The 19,244-nt window shown below is 41.0% G+C and overlaps 1 protein-coding gene across 1 annotated transcript; it reads left to right on the top strand.

Annotated features, from left to right (window-relative positions):
- The first annotated feature begins 508 nt into the window (after window positions 1-508).
- On the top strand, window positions 509-15,628 carry CDC45 (cell division cycle 45). The gene is made up of 18 exons (XM_015822562.1): window positions 509-566; window positions 1,671-1,730; window positions 2,409-2,501; window positions 2,708-2,845; window positions 4,319-4,453; window positions 6,162-6,217; window positions 6,309-6,357; window positions 7,371-7,432; window positions 8,259-8,309; window positions 8,551-8,670; window positions 9,457-9,588; window positions 10,168-10,266; window positions 10,783-10,944; window positions 11,586-11,724; window positions 12,189-12,272; window positions 13,734-13,852; window positions 14,088-14,164; window positions 15,401-15,628. The coding sequence occupies exons 1-18, from the start codon at window positions 516-518 to the stop codon at window positions 15,463-15,465; spliced, it is 1,692 nt and encodes a 563-aa protein (XP_015678048.1). The 5' UTR covers window positions 509-515; the 3' UTR covers window positions 15,466-15,628.
- The last annotated feature ends 3,616 nt before the right edge of the window (window positions 15,629-19,244 follow it).

The following is a 19,244-nucleotide window of genomic DNA, read 5'->3' as shown; positions in this document are numbered from 1 at the left end:
GGTACTGTTTAGGCGCTGCGGATAGGAACGGGAAAATGGATGGGGATAATTGATGGGGATTGTTTATTAAGAACAGAAGTCTGCTTCCCCCAAAACAAAACAAAAATGCGATCTGCTTCTTTCTACGTATTCTGATTGAATTATTTCAAGCCTTGGAAAGAGACGGGACCCTCTCTTCCCCCATCTGCGATTATCTTTAACCACCTATTTCCACCCTTTTGGCCCCGCAACACATGGAATGATGCTATTGCGAGCCGGAAGTCTCTCTCTGAAACTCTAAAGACCGTATCCCCCTTTCTGTTCTCTGCGCTCTTTGAGACCGGCGGGGGAAGAAGAGGGCGGGGCTGAATAGGTGAAACCCGCCCATCCCGCCCGTCAGAGCGAGATCCTCGGTCTCCGATTGGTCGCTTTCCGTAAGCGCCGCGGCCAATGAGGAAAGGCGCTGCTTTGGCGCCTTCCTTGAAGCGGGTCTTTCTTCTCGCGCTCGGCCGCCATTGTTGCCTTCGCGGCCGGTCATGTTCCTGACAGACTTTCGGAAGGAGTTTTACGAGGTGGTCGTGAGCCAGGTGAGGGGGCCGGAGCCTTTCGGGGGGGTCAGGAGGAGGAGGAGGAGGAGGCTGAGGAGCATGGGCCTTGTCATCCTTCGCCCCCCCCCTCAGTGGGTCTACCCGATCTGGCTGTTGTGCAAGCAAACACTGCTGAGGGGGGAGGAACGGAGTGGAGTTGGGCCTGGACAGAAGCTGAGGGTTTTCCCTTTCAATGCTGAAAGAGCCGGAGTCGTGGCTGGGGAGGATGGGCGTTGTAGTGCAGCTTGGGTATTGTAGTCCAGCTTGGGGGTTGTAGTCCGCCTTTGTGCTGGCTTGTGACAGGGTTGGGATGAGGCAGATGGACGTGGGCAGAGCCCAGGGATTTGTTTGGGGGAGGAGGGGTGGCTGGGGAGGATGGATCTTGCACTCCACCATTAAAAAGCTTTGCTTCAGTGGGCTGATCTGCTGGGGCTTCTTGTATCGGCCTCCTCTGCCAGGGTTGTGGAGCTGGGCCTGGTGTGTGTGTGTGTGTTTGTGTGTTTCCCTTTCAGGGTTTTGGGGACTGGTGGCTGGGGAGGATGGGTATTGCATTCCACCATGTAAAGGCTTTGTGTCTGGGGGCTTATCTGGTGGGGCTGTTGAACAGGCCTCTGCCAGGGTTGTGGAGCTGGGCCTGGTGTGTATGTGTGTGTGTGTGTGTGTGTGTTTCCCTTTCAGGGTTTGGGGGACTGATGGCTGGGGAGGATAGGTATTGCATTCCACCATGTAAAGGCTTTGCATCTGGTGGGGCTGTCCAACAGGCCTCCTCTGCCAGGGTTGTGAAGCTTGGCTTGGTGTGTGTGTGTGTGTGTGTGTGTGTTTCCCTTTCAGGGTTTTAGGCTCTGGTGGCTGGGGAGGATAGACATTGTAGTGCCTTGGGGTTAGAGCATGGCCAATGAGATCCCAATGGATGAGTCCAAGCTCTGAAATGGGAGAAAACTTTTCAGAACTGGCTTTGTGGAAGTAAGCAAAGCCCCTGAAATTGAGGAGGTGAAGGTGAAATTGACCAGATTGGAGATGGATTAAGGGAGCTGCTGCTCCTAACTAGAAAAGGGAGAAAAACAACCTGGTAGTTGCTAACTTAACATTTATACTTTCTTATAGCGGGTGCTGCTTCTGGTGGCTTCAGACATAGATGCATTATGTGCTTGTAAAATCCTCCAGGTAAGTCTGCCCTTCAAGTATTTTGAGCGTACAAGTGACAAAATATTGTGCAATGGGGTAAAAGAACTGTAAATAAGCAGGCAATGAATATTTCCAAATAAATGAATGTACTGTTAGTATCCTTCTTGCAAGGCAATCAGGGACAATGGCCCAAGGGTGAGGTAATTGACGGAGTTCGTCTTATTTTCTTAAAAATGCATTACTTTCAGTTACAATTACCTCCAAATATATACCAGATCTTCCCTGTAGTAAATGCTCTCCGGATGCTCTTCTAATGATAAATGAATTAGTATGCAATTAGTAGAGAGTCATTAGATATAAGTTGGATGGCAAATAAAATTTATAAATATAAATAAAATATTTACAGAAATAACTTTACAGAAAGAGGAAAAAAAATCATCCTTGCATGATTTTGATGATTTCCATGATAAAATGCCAACTTCCTTCCAGCCTATGAATCATTTGTTATCTTAAATACAGTAAAAATGCAAAATTAGAGTGTTAAACAACATGAGCAATTAACAAAGCTCTACAGTTCTAGCTTGTTTGTCTTTAAATATAATTGATATATGTACAGTTGCTCAAAAAACTTGCTTGGATGCTGCTATTGCTATACTCAGTTAAGTGAAGGAACAGTATTAATCTTTGCTCTTAAATCTAGCCTTCATTTTTCTTCAGGCTTTATTTCAGTGTGATCATGTGCAATATACATTAGTCCCGGTATCTGGATGGCAAGAACTGGAAACAGCATTTCTAGAACATAAGGATCAGGTAAAGAAAAATAAATAAATGGGACATATATAAAATACAAATAAGGGTGATGGAATACAATCTCTTTCTCTTGAACCTACTGTACATTATCTAAGATAGATAGATGGATGGATGGATGGATGGATGGATGGATGGATGGATAGATGATTGATTACACAGCCTTTCATGCAGACTTATTTCCACAACCTATTTGCTTTTATTTACAGTTCAAATACTTTGTGCTCTTAAACTGCGGGGCCAACATTGACCTGCTGGAAATCCTTCAACCTGAAGCCGATACTCTGTTCTTTGTTTGCGATACTCATAGACCTATCAATGTAGTGAACGTTTACAATGAGACGCAAGTAAGTTCCCCTTTTTGAGAAAAAGGTTGACTTCATAAACGAGGCCCAGTTTCCTGGAGTTTGTTCTTGTAATATTATGCCCTCTACAGGATGGTGGCAAGTTCTCTGTGGATCCTGTGCTGTTATCTGAGCAATTTAATAATGACTGGGGATGCTGACTTTTTATTATCAGTTACTGGAAATTTACAGTCGTTCTTTGTCTATGTTTTGTTTTGACTCAAGACACTGCTGTCTAGGGATGTTTTTCATAACTACTCTTTTGATAAAGCTGAAGGAACAATAACAAGCTGCAGGGGTGGCTTGATCAGGCCCTATTTTGTAGATAAAGTTTTGCAGTTCTATATTAGGACCTTCATAATCTTTCAGCAACTTCCAAAGCATTGTTTCTATCCATTTTGGTCTAGGGCATGGGTAGGCAACCTTGGCTCTTTTATGACTCGTGGACTTTAACTCCCAGAATTCCTGAGCCAGCACGGCTCAGCTTAGAAACTTCTCCCTTTCCCCTCAGCATGGCTGGCTCAGGAATTCTGGGAGTTGAAGTCCACGAGTCATAAAAGAGCCGAGGTTGCCTACCCCTGGTCTAGTGGTTAAGGCACTTAACTAGAAAACTAGGAGGCTGTAAATTCTAGTCCTGCCTTGGGCATGAAAGACAGCTGGGTGACTTTGGACCAATCACCAGGAGGCTGGGCTTTCTAGTCCCACCTTACCCATGTGACCTTGGGCCAATCAGGAGACAATGAGCTCTAGTCTGGCTTTAGGGATAAAAACTGGCTGGATAACTGGGACAATCTCTAACTCTCTCAGCTGATCTCACCTCAAAGAGTTGTTGTAGGGAATATAGGAGGAAGAAGTACAGGGAGTCCTCAACGTACGACCACAACTGAGCCCAAAATTTATGTTGCTATGTGAGACATTTATTAAGTGAGTTTTGCCCCACTTTACAACTTTCCTTGTCACAGTTGTTAAGTATTAAATGAACCTGGCTTCCCCATTGCTGATCAGGCCACAAATGGGGATCACTTAACCAGCAACGGTCATAAATATGAACCACTTGCCAAGTGTCTAAATTTTGATCACGTGACCACAGGGATTGCTGCAAAGATAACAAAAACAGTCATAAGTTCACTTTTTTCAGTGCCGTTGTGACTTTGAGCCGTCACTAAACGAACTGTTGTAAGTCGAGGACTACCTGTATTAGGTATGTTCGCCACCTTCAAGTGATTAAAAAAAAATCTAAAGGTGGGATTAAAAAACATCAGCAATCGGGTTAACCATTGTACGTGACAGTCATGCAAATGGAGGAAAGGTGGAGATGAAATTTGGTAGTACAAGTTTTAAATTTAGTATAATTTAGTAAAATATTTTACTGTGTGGTCTAAAATTTTCCATAATCGATAATAAATTCTACCTGCTTCTTGTGTTTCGCCAAGGTCATTGCTGGGATTTACAGTTGCTTTATTTAAATTTTACTAGATCAAACTCTTGGTCAAGCATGAGGACGACCTCGAGATTCCTGCCTATGACGATATTTTCAGGGAGGAAGAGGAGGATTCTGGGAACGAAAGCGATGGATCAGAGCCTGCAGGAAAACGGAGACGATTCGAAGAGGTGAGCTTTGAGCCAGTTAAAATAAAATGGCATTTTAAAGGAAAGTCATATTTATAAATAGATTAATGTAATTTAACATTGACTACTAAGTAAAAGAAGATGCATCAAAATATACGAGTTTCTTTCAGGGAGTAAAAAGTGTTTTTTAAAAAAATATTATCTTTGTTTTGGTTCATGGCTATTTTTTATCATTTGAAACTAACTCAAATTGTAATCCTTTCTTTTTAAGGAATGTGGGGTTTTTTAAAGTTAAAAACGTTTCATTGTCAAATGTTACACTGTTGTCAATTGTAACATTGAATCAGTTATTTTTAGGGTATTTTGCCTAGGTATTGATTTAAATCAAGTCGGCAGCTAATGATTCCAATAACATTTTGAAAGTATTTCAGTCTAGAATCTTTTCAGAATATTTACATTCATGTTTCTTTCTTTCAAAAAATAAAGCAAATCATAAACTTTGGATTTTTTTTACTATGCTACTTCAACAGTTCTAGGGATGTTTTCTGTGTCTTTCATATTCTTAAAATAATATTTCTGGATTCTGCTTTGCTATCTAGTTTCAGTTCAGTCCAGAATACCCCAATCAATTTTAGATTGGACCTCATGTTAATAAAGTTACATTAACGTGCACATAGAAATTAAGTCAGGTTTTAATACAAAATTTGGACCTAAACGTGGGATTTACTGGTGGAGGTTAAACAAGGTACAGGCAGTTCTTGACTTACGACCACAATTGGAACCAGAACTTTTGTTTCTAAGTAAGACAGTTGTTAAATGAGCCATGCCCACTTATAAAACCTTTTGCCATGGTTGCAAATGGCGATCCTATGACCTTGGGATGCTGCGACCCTGGTAAATACATACCGGTTGCCAAGCGCCTGAATTTTGATCATGTGACCAAGGGGGGCCATTTGTAAGCCAGTTTTTCAGTGCCCTTGCAACTTTGAATGGTCACTAAAGGAATGGTTGTAAGTTGAGGATTACCTGTACATCCTACTCCCAAGTTCACTTTTACAATTTTGTCTATTTGAGCAAATCATATTTCAAATCAATTGATAAATCAATCAAGAAAAAAAGAGTTGCAGGAATTGGGTATAGCCAGTCTAGAGAAAAGAAGGACTAGTGGGGACATGACACCAGGATTCCAGTATTTGAGAGGCTGCCACAAGGAGCTGGCCTAGGGAGGATTTTATATTGGATTTTATATTGGGTTCATTTTAAGGAATTTGTAAACAACACAACTCTAAAATTTGGTTTAATTCGGTTTTATAGGGGGGGATTGTATATACACCTTTGTTTTAAATATATGTTGTGAGCCGCCCTGAGTCCCGTCCGGGAGAAGGACGGGATATAAATTAAAATAAATAAATAAATAATAATAAATAAGGAGTAGGGGGTCAATTTATTTTCCAAAGCACCTGAAGACAGGACAAGAAACAACGGATGGGAACTAATCAAGGAGAGAAGCAACCTTGGAATTAAAAGAGAAACTTCCTGACAGTGAGAACAATTAGTCAGTGGAAGGGCTTGCCTCCAGACGTTGTGGGTGCTCCATCACTGGAGGTTTTAAAGAAAAGACTGGACAGCCATTTGTCTGAAATGGAATAGGGTCTCCTGCTTGAGCAGAGGGTTGGACTAGAACACCTCCAAGGTCCCTTCCAGCTCTATTCTGATTGACTGATCATTGTTTATCCTAATCTCTGCATAGGAAGTGGTAGAAAGAACAATGAAAAGACGCGAACGAAGAGAGTGGGAGGCCCGCAGGTATGTGACCCAAGTTATCTGCTTCATGGATATTTCAATTTATAGCAGAAAAAACTGTTGCTGATTTTTTTCTCTCCCCCTTTTTATTTAGGCAAGAAATTCTTTTTGACTACGAGCAGTACGAATATCACGGGACATCAGTACGTATTGAATCTCATCTTCACAGTCCGATTCATTCCTTTTTCAAGTGAAAGGGGCTACTGCATGTCTTAATTTCTAGTAAGCTAACTTAAAGGTTTTATGCTACCTTCGGTGGAAATCCACCTGGTTTTTAAACAGTTCCTGTACAGGTAGTCCTCAACTTACAACAGTTCATTTAGTGACCATTCGAAGTTACAGCGGCACTGAAAAAGTGACCTACGGCCGTTTTGCACGCTGACGACCGTTGCAGCCTCACGTGATCAAAATTCACACGCTTGGCAACTGACTCGTATTTATGACAGTCGCAGTGTCCCAGGGCCATGTGACCCTCTTTTGTGACCGTCTGATAAACAAAGTCAATGGAGAAGCCGGGTTAACTTAACAACTGTTGTTACTAACTTAACAACTGCAGCAATTCACTTAACAACCGTGGCAAGACAGGTCGTAAAATGGAGCAAAATTCACTTAACAACTGTCTCACTTAGAGTCATAAATTTTGACCGCTTGACCATGTGGATGTTGTAAGTGTGAAGAACGGTCATAAGTCCCATTTTTCAGTGCCGTTGTAACTTGGAATGGTCACTAAATGAACTGTTGTAAGTCGAGGACTACCTGTATCCCTGAAAAGAGAGAGAAAGGAATGTGATATGTAATTTTGAATCTGTTAGTAAGAAGAAGGCTATTGAGTGATGAATTAACATATTGTTTATGATAATTAACTATATTATTGTTAGTTAATTACATGTACCCAGACATTATGCCGTTTGCTAAATATTGAAAATGTTATTTGGAAAAACCCCAACCCTAACCCTAATCCTGACCCCACCTTATCCCTAACCCTATAACAACTAATAAAATCTATACAAAAAATAAAAAAAATAAATGATTGACATTTCATGAGACTTTATGGAAAATAAATCTCTTACAAAGAAAAAAAAAGGGATTTGCTTTCTTGACAGTTCCAAACAGCTTCTATTTAATGCTGATCACGTCCTCGTTTTTCCCTTTGCAGTCTGCCATGATGATGTTTGATTTGGCATGGGTCATGTCCAAAGACTTGAACGACATGCTGTGGTAGGTGGTCTTGTTTGCGATATTGCTAATTTGAAGTTCAAAGCTCCTCTTTCTTGAAAATGGGTTGTTCCACTGAAGAAAAACAACAAAGTTGTCAGGATGTCCTCATAGGCACAATAAACAATCCTAGCTACATCATGTTGATAGTCCTCACACAAACACTTTGCATACAGAAAGCTTCAGGTTCTGCCCTTAGACTTTTCAAAGCACAGAAATTAAAAAAATGTGGGAGTGATTCTTTAATTAGAATAATAAAATAACTGTATAAAGTAACTGCATGCTCAACTAGACAAGGGAGGCCGTTGATTTGTGGCTACGACTTGGATGTCAGCGAACCTATTTTGAAATCGTTTTGACTTCTTGAGAAATCCCTTCATAGCTTTTGGCCACTATATAGGTCGTCCTCGGCTTACGACCACAATTGAGCCCAAAAGTCTGTTCCTAAGTGAGATATTTGTTAAGTGAGTTTGGCCCCATTTTACGACTTTTCTTGCCACCGTTGTTAAGTGAATCACTGCAGTTGATTAGTTAGTAACCCGGTTGTTAAGTGAATCTGGCTTCCCCAATGCTTGTCAGAAGGTCATAAAAAGTGACCACATGGCCCCGGGACGCTGCAGCGGTCATAAGTGTGAACCAGTTGTCAAGCAGCTGAATTTTGATCACATGATCATGGGGATGCTGCAAAAGTCATAACTGAAAAACTGTCATAAGTCACTTTTTTAATGTTGTTACTTTGAACGGTCGCTAAATGAACTGTTGTAAGTCGAGGGCTACCTGTACAGGTAAAAGGCAATATGTCTTGATTCTTTTTCTTTTTTTTTTTAAGGTGGGCTGTTGTTGGACTAACCGACCAGTGGATCCAAGACAGAATCACTCAGTAAGTGAAAACTTGATGCCTCCTTTAAATCATTTACTCCTCCCATCGATAAATGTCCTGGTGTTTCTTGAGCCAAGAATTTCTTCAGTATGGGATCTAAATCTTTCCCAAATGAACTCTTTCCTAACATTGTCTCAGAAAACATTTTCATTTCCTGAGCTTCGATGTCGAAAAAGAGGCAAGGCAGTTACTCCTCGCCATCAATCAATAATATTTTGCCTTGGTTTTTCTTTAATGGAAGAATGAAGTATGTGACGGACGTCGGGACTCTCCAGCGTCACGTCACTCGGCATAATCATCGCAACGGGGATGAAGACAACTCCCTTTCTATCGACTGCATGAGGATCGCCTTCGAATACGAGTATCCTTCCATGGGTGATGGAAATTGTTCAGGACTTCAGCTGCAACTTGACACAAATTGAATTGTCACGGTGAAGTCATTGGCTCAGATCAATCCTTGCAGCTTTTGAGCATGTGAGCTTCTGTCTTTCTATCCACCTTTTCCCTGGCGTTCCAGTTTCCAAATCTAGTCCTATTTTTTAAGCAGTATTTGACTGAAGAGTCCCTTGGTTCCAACTTTGATGCTAATTGCGACTTAGAGAGCCAAGATAACAATAGAATAAAGAAGAAGAATAGAATAGAATAGAATAGGGAATAAGAATAGAATATAAGAATAGAATAGGGAATAGAATAGAATATCTTTATTGTCATTGTGTAACTCACAACGAAATTAAGTGTTCTTGGTGCTTCTGCTTTCCAAAAAACGAGATGGAGAGAAGGTGCAAATTAGTGCACCACTAATCATACCGTAGAGCAGCAAATTATGAGCAAAAATAGATTGTGGTTCAGAATATTTCAGAGGGAGGCCGGAAAAAAAAAGGTTCCGGTGCTTTTCGAAAGGCCTTGAATAACCCCGTGCATTTCTGCTTTAATTTCCACATCAGAAATATTGGGGGGGGGGAACCTCATGAGGCTGTTCATGAGGCTATAATAATTTTAGAAGTATAATATAAAACCTTGGTTAATCTGCATAAGCCAACCTAGTCAGCATTTATGGAGAAGAAAATTACAGAAGAGGTGAAATAAGCATTGCCAGCCCAAATCACACTCATTCCTCCTTATTCTTCTTAACTCTTGATGGCCTTAGCTTGTGCCTTGCTCTTTATCAGCACTGGTCTTTGTATGAAAGTCTACGCAATACTTGTTACACATCTGCCAGCTTCAAGCTTTGGTCTGTTCAAGGCCAAAAGAGACTGCAAGAATTCCTGGCTGACATGGGGTAAGTTAATCAAGAGAGTTGGGAATTGAAAAGGGTGGAAAAAAACCAACCCAAATCAGGATGATGGCCATGGATGGTAATTTTGAAGGAATTAAAGAGCGTGGGTAGCATTGTCTGTAGTACTGGAGTAGTACAGATCTTTGGCAACTTCAAGACTTGTGGACTTCAACTCCTCATGGCTGGCTGAGGAATTCTGGGAGTTGAAGTTCACAAGTCTTGAAGTTGCCAAGTTTGAAGACCCGTGTAACCAGGGTTGAACCAAGTTGCTAAGCAAAGTCAGCTTCCTATCACTTTGGTTGTCTGTTTTTTCACAACCTCTTACGTGTAGAAGATTCAAACCCAACATTTCTGGAGCAATTAGGAAGAAAACCCCTGAAATTTTGCAAAACTCCTACCACTGGTCAGTACCGGGACAGTGATTTGAATCTGAGTAAAATAGTTTCCAATATTCAATAAAAGGCACCATTATCAGAAATTAGCAATACTTAGCGGATAAGCAGGAAGAGATTGGCAGTGTCTTAGTTCTGTGTGTCGGATGTTCCTCCCCACGTACTTAATTCCTCAATTTGTTTTTCTAAGGTTGCCTTTAAAGCAAGTCAAACAGAAATTCCATTCCATGGACATGTCCCTGAAAGAGAATCTTCGGGAAATGATCGAAGAATCTGGAAATAAGTTTGGGTAAGATACCTTTTTTTTTTTTTTAACGACACAGAATTCTGAACTGATTTACTCACATGTTTATTTCTTTGTAAAATGTATGGGCCATCTTGCCTCATTTTGTATTTCTGGGTGACTTACAATCATATAAGATAAAAAAACTGTATAAGCTTAAAAGACGTAAATCTATATAAATAAAAATGTAAATGTTCGTTTGTTCAAAATCTTAAATCTCCGAAAGTTCTTCACCGATTGCTTTGAAATTTTGACACAACGTTGCATTCGAATACGTGCATGTTTTTATATACCTATATTATATAGATGTCACACCTGTGACAGGTAAAAACATGCTTTTTTAAAAAAAACAGCGCCATCTGTTGGACGTAAAAGCAACACACGCTTTTACCAGACTGAGCCACAGCAACGCGTGGCCGGGTACAGCTAGTAAGTTAATACAAAAAGCTAAACTCTACGGCTTGTCCGAGTGTGACTGTTGAGTTGTTTGAACATTTCCAGTGATTCCCTTTTATTTTTCAGAATGAAGGATCTGAGAGTGCAGACCTTCAGTGTCCATTTTGGTTTTAAAAATAAATTTTTAGCCAGTGATGTTGTGTATGCCACGGCAGCCTTGATGGAGAACGTGGAAAAGGAAGAGAGCAGAACTGATAATTTTATCAAGGCTTTGGATAGTCTTTCCAGGTAAGGTACATTTTCCCCTCTTTGTAACCCTAGCATATGTTGAAGAAGCCAGGTTAGGGAATGTTGCTATAGGGCAGTATTTCTCAACCCGGGCAAACTTGAAGATGTCTGGACTTCAACTCCCAGGATTCCCCAGCCAAGCAAGCCTGCTGGAGAGTTCGCAGATCTTCAAGTTACCACTGAAGGAAATTATATATAGAAAATTATTATTTGCAGATATTTGCTAATGCATGAGAAGGAACGGAAACAGCTTAGCTTAGTAAAATCCTTGCTTGCTCAGGGTGGAACAAGGTGATTTTGTGCGCAGGAAACTTGAGGTCCTCAAGAACAAGGAACAAATCATCATGCTAATATATATATATAGATTTTACAGATATGTCTAAGGCAATGATTTGAGAGAAGAGGAACTAATTACCGTATGACATATAGAGTAGAGTAGACTAGAATACCTCAAGTTACCCATCTCTACTGCCACCCATTGATACCAAGAAGTTGTAGGTATTATCCAGTTGACAAGCTATCAATATTTGTCACTGATGTGCCTCTGCGTTAAGGTGATAGTAAGGAACATTTCCTAAGAATATTATGAATTACTTTCCTTCTGGGTAAAAGCAATGTCTTTGTTTTGTTTCTCCTTCCAGAGGTAATCTTGGCCAGTTGCTTCAAGGACTGGAGCTGGCCAAAAAGCAGCTGTGCGCCATCCAGCAGACGGTGGCCAGCTGCATCTGCACCAATCTTGTCATCAACCAGGGACCGTTCCTGTACTGCTATCTCATGGAGGTGAACATCGCCTTGCTGCACTCATCTATCTATCTATCTATCTATCTATCTATCTATCTATCTATCTATCTATCTATCTATACTCTATTTATCGACCATCTGTCATCTATCCATCATCTATCTACTGTATATCTATACTCAATCTATTTACTATCTATCTACACTCTATTTATCTATCTATCATCTATCCATCATCTATCTTCTCTATCTGTATATAATCAATCTACTGTCTATTATCTATCTATCTATCTATCTATCTATCTACACTATCAATCATCTGTCATCTATCCATCATCTATCTATATCTATACTCAATTTACTATCTATCTACACTCTATTTATCTATCATCTGTCATCTATCCATCATCTATCTTCTCTATCTGTATATAATCTATCTATCTATCCATCTATCCATTTTTCTATCCAGCCATCCACTTACCTAGTTATAAATATTTCTTTTTCAGGGTACACCAGATGTGAAACTATTCTCCAGGCCAATATCCTTAGGTCTGCTCACCAAGTGCCTGCTTAGATCCTTTGTTTCTTCTGTAAGTGACCTATTAATTTACAATGCATCCACCATTAGGGGCTTTATTTTGAAACATGACATTTAAGCCATCTTAACCAAAAAAATACCCTGAACAATGCCCAAACTAGATATGACTCACACACCATAAAGTTTGTTTTAAAAATAGCATCAGTGCTTTTCTTAACAAACACACACAATGTTTTGAAAAGAGGAATTTTCCTGGAGATTGCCTAAGGATTGGGTGAAAAACTAAACATCACATGCTTCCTACCTCATGTTGTTTCTGTAATCCATCCCACTAGTGGCTTAAAATAAAATATGCTCATTAACATATATATATATTAACATCCTGCCTGGTTTGGACCTTAGTTAACTTATTCAGCTCTTTAAAATAAGCGTGGAAAACAATGAAACGGGAAGAAAAATGCAGGATTGGCTTTTAGTTCTAAATATTACATGTTAGATAGCACTGGATTCTCGGGTGAAGTAACACTGTAAACCTAAATGTAGCATCTTGCAAAAGAAAATGTAGCAGAGTATTTTCAGAGGGGGAGGGGAACGATGGCATGTGATGATGTCATGAGATGCAAATAGCACGAATCAAAACGTGATGATTTCTGTTATGTTTGCCCCATTTGTGCAGTTATATGTACATGTCATTTTGCTATTGTCATACTTGTTACAAATACCAGTTAGTATATCTGAATATGGGTAGTTCCTTGATTTACGACCACAATTCAGCCCAAAATTTATGTTGCTAGGTGAGAGATTGGTTAAGTGAGTTTTGCCCTACTTTACAACTTTTCTTGCCACGTTTGTCACGCGGTTGTTAAGTGAATTGGGCTCCTCCCCCCTTGACTGTGCTTGTCAGAAGGTTGCAGAAGGGGATGATGTGACCCCGAGACACCGCAACTGTTATAAATATGAACCGGTTGTCAATCATCTGAATATAAATCCACATGGCCATGGGGATGCTGCAACGGTCGTAAGAGTGAAAAAGGGTCATAAGTCACTTTTGTCAGTGCTGTCGTAATTTCGAACGGTCACTAAATGAATTGTGAGTTTGAGGACTACCTATATCATTCCCTATCCATCATCCGCTATAATCTTGTGCTAACCTTACTTGGATAAGTATTGTGGGTGGCCTCTTAAAAGCCTTTTAATCTTGTCCCAAACTATTTTTATTGTTGGGAGGTATGTCTATCTCCATTTTAAAAGCGAGGGAGATAAAAACCTGAAACTTAGCAGTGCAACTAGCAACGTATACAGGCTGCGACGTCAATCCGTGGAAGCCAAGTCTGTTTTAAGATGCTTAAAAGTGGCCTTTTGTTTTATCTGCAATCTTCCTCCGCTTAATCCTCAAATTAGTCCTTCCTCTGTACTTCAAACAAAACCAGCACCCCAAACCCAGAATTTTGGTCTTAGGATTCTTCTGCCTTTGAGCTTTGTCTAACCAAGACCCCTTTTCTGATATTTTTAGACCAGAAACAAGCGCTGTAAACTGCTCCCCATGATTATGGCAGCCCCCATGAATCTCGACCAAGGGACAGTGATCATGATCGGGACCCCACCTCACACGGAGAGCTCCGACAAGAAAAAGTAAGGGGCTTTGCTCACTGATTCCTTTAGATCAAGAGGGTCTCTTTGATCTCAAATTCTTCAGCCGTGTGGAAGATAGGCCCGTGAGGAGCATCTGTTTCAGTGACTGAATGGAACTTCTGGAATGTTGTGGGATCTAGCGTGGAGAGCAAATAATAAGTGGCAAGCGAGATCAGAAACGTGGGACGGGTGGTTGCAAGTATCTCACCAAGATGTATTTGTCTTTCTTTCTTAGCTTTTTTGGGAGAGCGTTTGAAAAAGCGGCCGAAAACACCAATTCTCGGACTTTACACAACCATTTCGACATGTCTAGTGAGTAAAAATCATTGGGGCTTTGTTGTATAGAGCATGTAATATTTACATATATTTTTTCCCTCTAGGGTGGTACATGAAGCGCATGATGATAAAACTGGAGGCCAACATATGGTGCCTCCCTGTATTCATAAATCAGTTGCTAAAGTTTGGCCAGTCGGACTTACTACACATTGCTGGCTAAGGGCATTCTGGTAGTCCTCAGCTTACGGCCACAATTGAGGCCCAAAATTTCTGTTGCTAAGCGAGACAGTTAAGTGAGATTTGCCCCATTTTACGACGTTCCTTGCTGCAGTTGAATCACTGCACGTGTAAAGTTAAGAACACATTTATAAAGTGAGTCTGGATTCCCCATTGACTTTGCTTGTCAGAAGGTCACATGACACTGGGACGCTGCGACCGTCATAAATACGAGCCAGTTGCCAAGTGTCTGAATTTTTGATCATGTGACTGTGGGGAATGTTACTACGGTCGTTAAGTGTGAAAACTGGTCATAAGTCACTTTTTCCTTTTTAAAGATAACCCCCAAGTTTCTCTCCCACCACAGATGTTTAAATATTTTAATTTCTTTTTGTACTGAAAGCTTTCCTGCTTACCTGCATATCAGTTGGTGACCAGAAGACCATCAGTTGGTTAGTTGCAGGCCTGAAAACAATGCAGCTTAGTGTTGTATCAGGCTAAATGAATTTGCATGAGCTGCTTTAAGTTCTGAATTGATTCCTAAGAACATAGAGGGATGTTAGGCTGTTGATTATTAAGTCAGAGATCTGAAGTTTCCTTTAAAACATTTCTGGAGATTCTCAGTCATCCAGGTCATGGTTCTCCCAAAGGTGCTTTTTCAAAAGGCTAGTGGACTTTGTAATTTCCTTGAAAACAAGACATTTCCCTTCTCCAAGAAGCTGCTTTGGTTCTGACTGAATGGTGGAGGATATAATATAAATCCTTCCATCCTCCACATTCAGTCAGAACTGAGGAAGCTTCTTGGATGAGAAGCGAAATGTCTTCAAGGAAAACAAAGTCCAGTTGCCTTTTGGAAAAAAAGCATCTTTGGGACATCCTTTACAGGGTTAGGGAAACCTCGGCTCTTTTATGACTCATGGACTTCAACTCCCAGAATTCCTGAGTCAGCTATGAGTCCATGAGTCATAAAAGAGCCGAGGTTGCCTACCCCTGCTTTAGAATATGCACTCGTGATAATGGATTATCCCTCTGACATTATTTCCTTTATTATTTTAGTAATTGAATTGAAAATGGAAGACAGGAGCAAATTTCTCGATGCCCTTATTGCACTTTTATCCTAATGGTAAGCTGTTGAAAAATGTTGGTTATTTCCCCCCCACTACGGGAAATTTTTAGAACCACTTACCATGCTTCCCACTGTGGCATTGGCTAGATTTGGAAAGATATTCTCTTCTTGGTAGAAGGGAGCCAAGGCCTTACCATGCGTGGGTTTTATTTTGTATATATAAATCTGTAAATACTTTGTGTCTACCAGAACTTTGTCTAGATTTTATGTAAGCCTGTTTTAAAACCCTTTAAGAGTTTTAAAAGTGTATCCAGTGCCAGTTTGTGCTTGGAAAATTGTAATCAAATAAATTTTTAAATTTTATATCTTGTTTGATGGAGGACCCTTTCTTATCTAAGGTGCAATGACATTGTATCGTTATCAATACATTAAAAATAATTACATATGAAAAGTTCGCTTTTAATGTGGCTTCTACACGTATTGGTATTTGTTAAAACACATGATAAAGCACTAAATATTTCATTGTTCAACTAGCTGGGCTCACTTATTTTTAAAATGTATCTATAACTCAGCATTTCCTTGCTTGTTAAATCACGGTTTTTCAACCAAATTTAATGTGTGAGCTCAGCTAGTTGGGTTATATTGAATAAACCATGGTTTTCATGAGTGCAAACCACTTTCATGAGTGTTTGGTTAACTAAATTGGCTTATTACTATTCTTATAACTTCCTTTTTTGCAGTTTAAGAATCTAGCTGGGTTTGAAGTGATAACAGACGATTTTCACAGAAAGAGTTTGCACCATATGCCAAGTTCCAAACTTGGGCATCCGTTTGGTCTGGTACAGGGCTCTCCAAACTTGGCATATTTAAGACTTGTGGACTTCAACTCCCAGAATTCCTCAGCCAGCCATGCCAAGTGGCCAAATCTGGAGACCCCTCGTCTGTATAATACACAAACTCAACCAGGTATTGTACAGCTGATGTTCACTTACCAGCTGCAATTGGGACCAGCATCTAAGTGGTGTGGTCATTTAGCTCAGTATCACATGACCGTGCTGACTTACAACACCAGTTCCGGCTGCAGTTGTTAAGCGAATCACCACAGGCCGTTAAACACGACATCATACAACTGCAACTTCTGACATCCTTCTGGTTTCCTCATTGGCGGAAACCGACTGTGAAGTTTGCAAACGGCGATCATAAGATTGTGGGACTCTGCAACCATCCCAAATGCACACCGGTTACCAATGAATCGTGGTCATGCATTGTTATTGTGGGAACGTTGTGATGGCCACAATTTGAGGAGCGGTCATCAGTTTCTTTTTTCAGCACTGTTGTAACTCTGAATGGTCACTGAACAGTAGGCGAGGACTCCCTGTATATGCTTTCTGTCAATCTCTAGCCCAGCTGGCTGAGGAATTCTGGGAGTTGAAGTCCTACCATCTTCAAGTTGCCAAGGTTGAGAAACACCGCACTAGAGCGTTGTACCTTTTTATCACAACAAAGCAACACTGATACCTTCTGGGAATCTCAAAGACATGGATGATTAAAAACAGATATTTCAGGACCTTGGACAGAGCTCAGAGAATCAATTGAATGAGTGAAGCTCCTTTCTCCTGGAAGACTAATTTCTCCTGACTATCCCTTTCCAGGCCCACCTTTTTTGTAACTTTCTCCACTTTTACTACTTTTTAAGTAACTCAAGGCAGCGAACATACCTAATATTCTTTCCTCCTGTTTTCCCCACAACAACAAACCTGTGAGGTTGGTTGGGCTAGAGAGAGATTGGCCCGAAGTCCCTCACATGTCTTTCTTGCCTAAGGTGAGACTAGAACTCACCGTCTCCTGGTGATTGGCCCAAATTCACCCACCCAGCTTTCATGCCGAAGGCAGGACTAGAACTCACCATCTCCTGATGATTAGCCCAAAGTCCCCCAGCTGGCTTTCTTGCCTAAGGTGGAACTAGAACTCACTGTCTCCTGTTGACTGGCCCAAAGTCAACCAGCTAGCTTTCAAGGCGGAACTAGAACTCACCATCGCCTGGTGACTGGCCTAAAGTTACCCAGCTGCTTTTATGGCTAAGATGGAACTAGAACTCACCATCTCCTGGTGATTGGCCAAACGTCACCCACCTAGCTTTCTTGCCGAAGGCAGGACTAGAACTCACCATCTCCTGATGATTAGCCCAAAGTCCCCCAGCTGGCTTTCTTGCCTAAGGCGGAACTAGAACTCACTGTCTCCTGGTGACTGGCCCAAAGTCAACCAGCTAGCTTTCAAGGCGGAAGTAGAACTCACCATCGCCTGGTGACTGGCCTAAAGTTACCCAGCTGCTTTCATGGCTAAGATGGAACTAGAACTCACNATGCCTAAGGTGGAACTAGAACTCACCGTCTCCTGGTGACTGGCCTAAAGTTACCCAGCTGCTTTCATGCCTAAGGTGGAACTAGAACTCACCGTCTCCTGGTGACTGGCCTAAAGTTACCCAGCTGCTTTCATGCCTAAGGTGGAACTAGAACTCACCGTCTCCTGGTGACTGGCCTAAAGTTACCCAGCTGCTTTCACGGCTAAGATGGAACTAGAACTCACCGTCTCCTGGTGACTGGCTTAAAGTTACCCAGCTGCTTTCATGCCTAAGGTAGAACTAGAACTCACCGTCTCCTAGTGACTGGCCTAAAGTTACCCAGCTGCTTTCACGGCTAAGATGGAACTAGAACTCACCGTCTCCTGGTTTCTAGGCCAGCACCTTAGATACTACACCAAACCATATAGCCATCCGAAAAAAGGAAGTTTTATGATCTTTCTTTCCTTGGTCACACATATTACTGGTATGAATCTTTTTTGTAACTTTCCTCACGTTCCTCTTTACCATAGTTAGTGCAATAATAATCTTGTTTCTTTTCATTAATTGATTTCTGTTTCTTTTCTTGTAATAACGCTGCTTCCAATGCTTCTTGCTTCCTCGTTCATTTGGTACCAGATAAAGCCCCCTCGTAAAGACCCCTGCAGGAAGAGCAATTATCGCTGTTACAAATCCTTGGCTCAATACCTCTTCTTCTTTACTTTTTCTTTGTACATTTCCTCAGACAAGAATACTTTGTAGTATGTCAATGATTCATCCTCACTACCAACAGACAATCTTATCAGAGGCTCTGCGGGCCAATTATGAAGGATTTCTGGCTTCTTCTATCCAAGCTAAATAATCAAGCTTGACCTGCCTTGTAATTATGACTGCAGTGTTTACAGTTGCTTTATAGACCGCCGGCTCCGCCAGCTCCAATGCCATGATTTGCAGCAGGAATCGCCGTCCTTTTACTGTGGACCTTAAGTCCTGCTCTGCAGAATTCTCTTTGTAGTAAATAACAGGGTCTCTGTAGTACGTGTGGAATTTCAAAGGCTAAAGGAAGGAGAAGTCCCCTTTTGGTGTTCAAAACTTTTATTCGTTTATCAAAATATAAATACATCATCCCTGTTGGAAGGGAGTGGGGTTTGCGGCGTGGAGAAGGGGAACTGAGTTTGGTTGTTTCCTTCCAGATGTTTGGTTGCCCAGCTAGGTAAACATCATCAGTGTTAGAAGGGAGTGGAGTTTGCTGCCTCTTACTATACTGTGAGTGTTGGTGGGAGTTTTCCTGATGCTTCCTTCATTGGGCTGGTGTTTACTGTCTGAGCTAGTAGTTCCTTAATTAGGGTATTGTTTGATTCTTTTACATTAAATGTTCAGAATTTATTTTTTTTTTAAATCCCTTTCTTTGGCTGCCTTTCAAAACACCAGGGGTACCAGGGTGGAGCCTCCCAGCCCGGTGCAAACATAAAAACTTCCAGACATTTTAGAAAGAC

This window comes from Protobothrops mucrosquamatus, unplaced genomic scaffold (genome assembly GCF_001527695.2).
Source record: "Protobothrops mucrosquamatus isolate PMUCROS unplaced genomic scaffold, P.Mucros_1.0 scaffold1607, whole genome shotgun sequence".
NCBI lineage: Eukaryota > Metazoa > Chordata > Lepidosauria > Squamata > Viperidae > Protobothrops > Protobothrops mucrosquamatus.
The sequence above is the reverse complement of the archived record's forward strand: the minus strand, read 5'-3'. Positions and strand labels throughout refer to the sequence as shown.

What these genes read in the sequence shown, in the direction of transcription:
- CDC45 (XM_015822562.1), top strand. Translation starts at nt 516, where the DNA reads ATGTTCCTGACAGACTTTCGGAAGGAGTTTTACGAGGTGGTCGTGAGC. An exon ending in ACGAATATCACGGGACATCA is followed by an intron (nt 6,358 to 7,370) that starts GTACGTATTGAA and finishes TTCCCTTTGCAG; the next exon opens with TCTGCCATGATGATGTTTGA. An exon ending in GACTTGAACGACATGCTGTG is followed by an intron (nt 7,433 to 8,258) that starts GTAGGTGGTCTT and finishes TTTTTTTTTAAG; the next exon opens with GTGGGCTGTTGTTGGACTAA.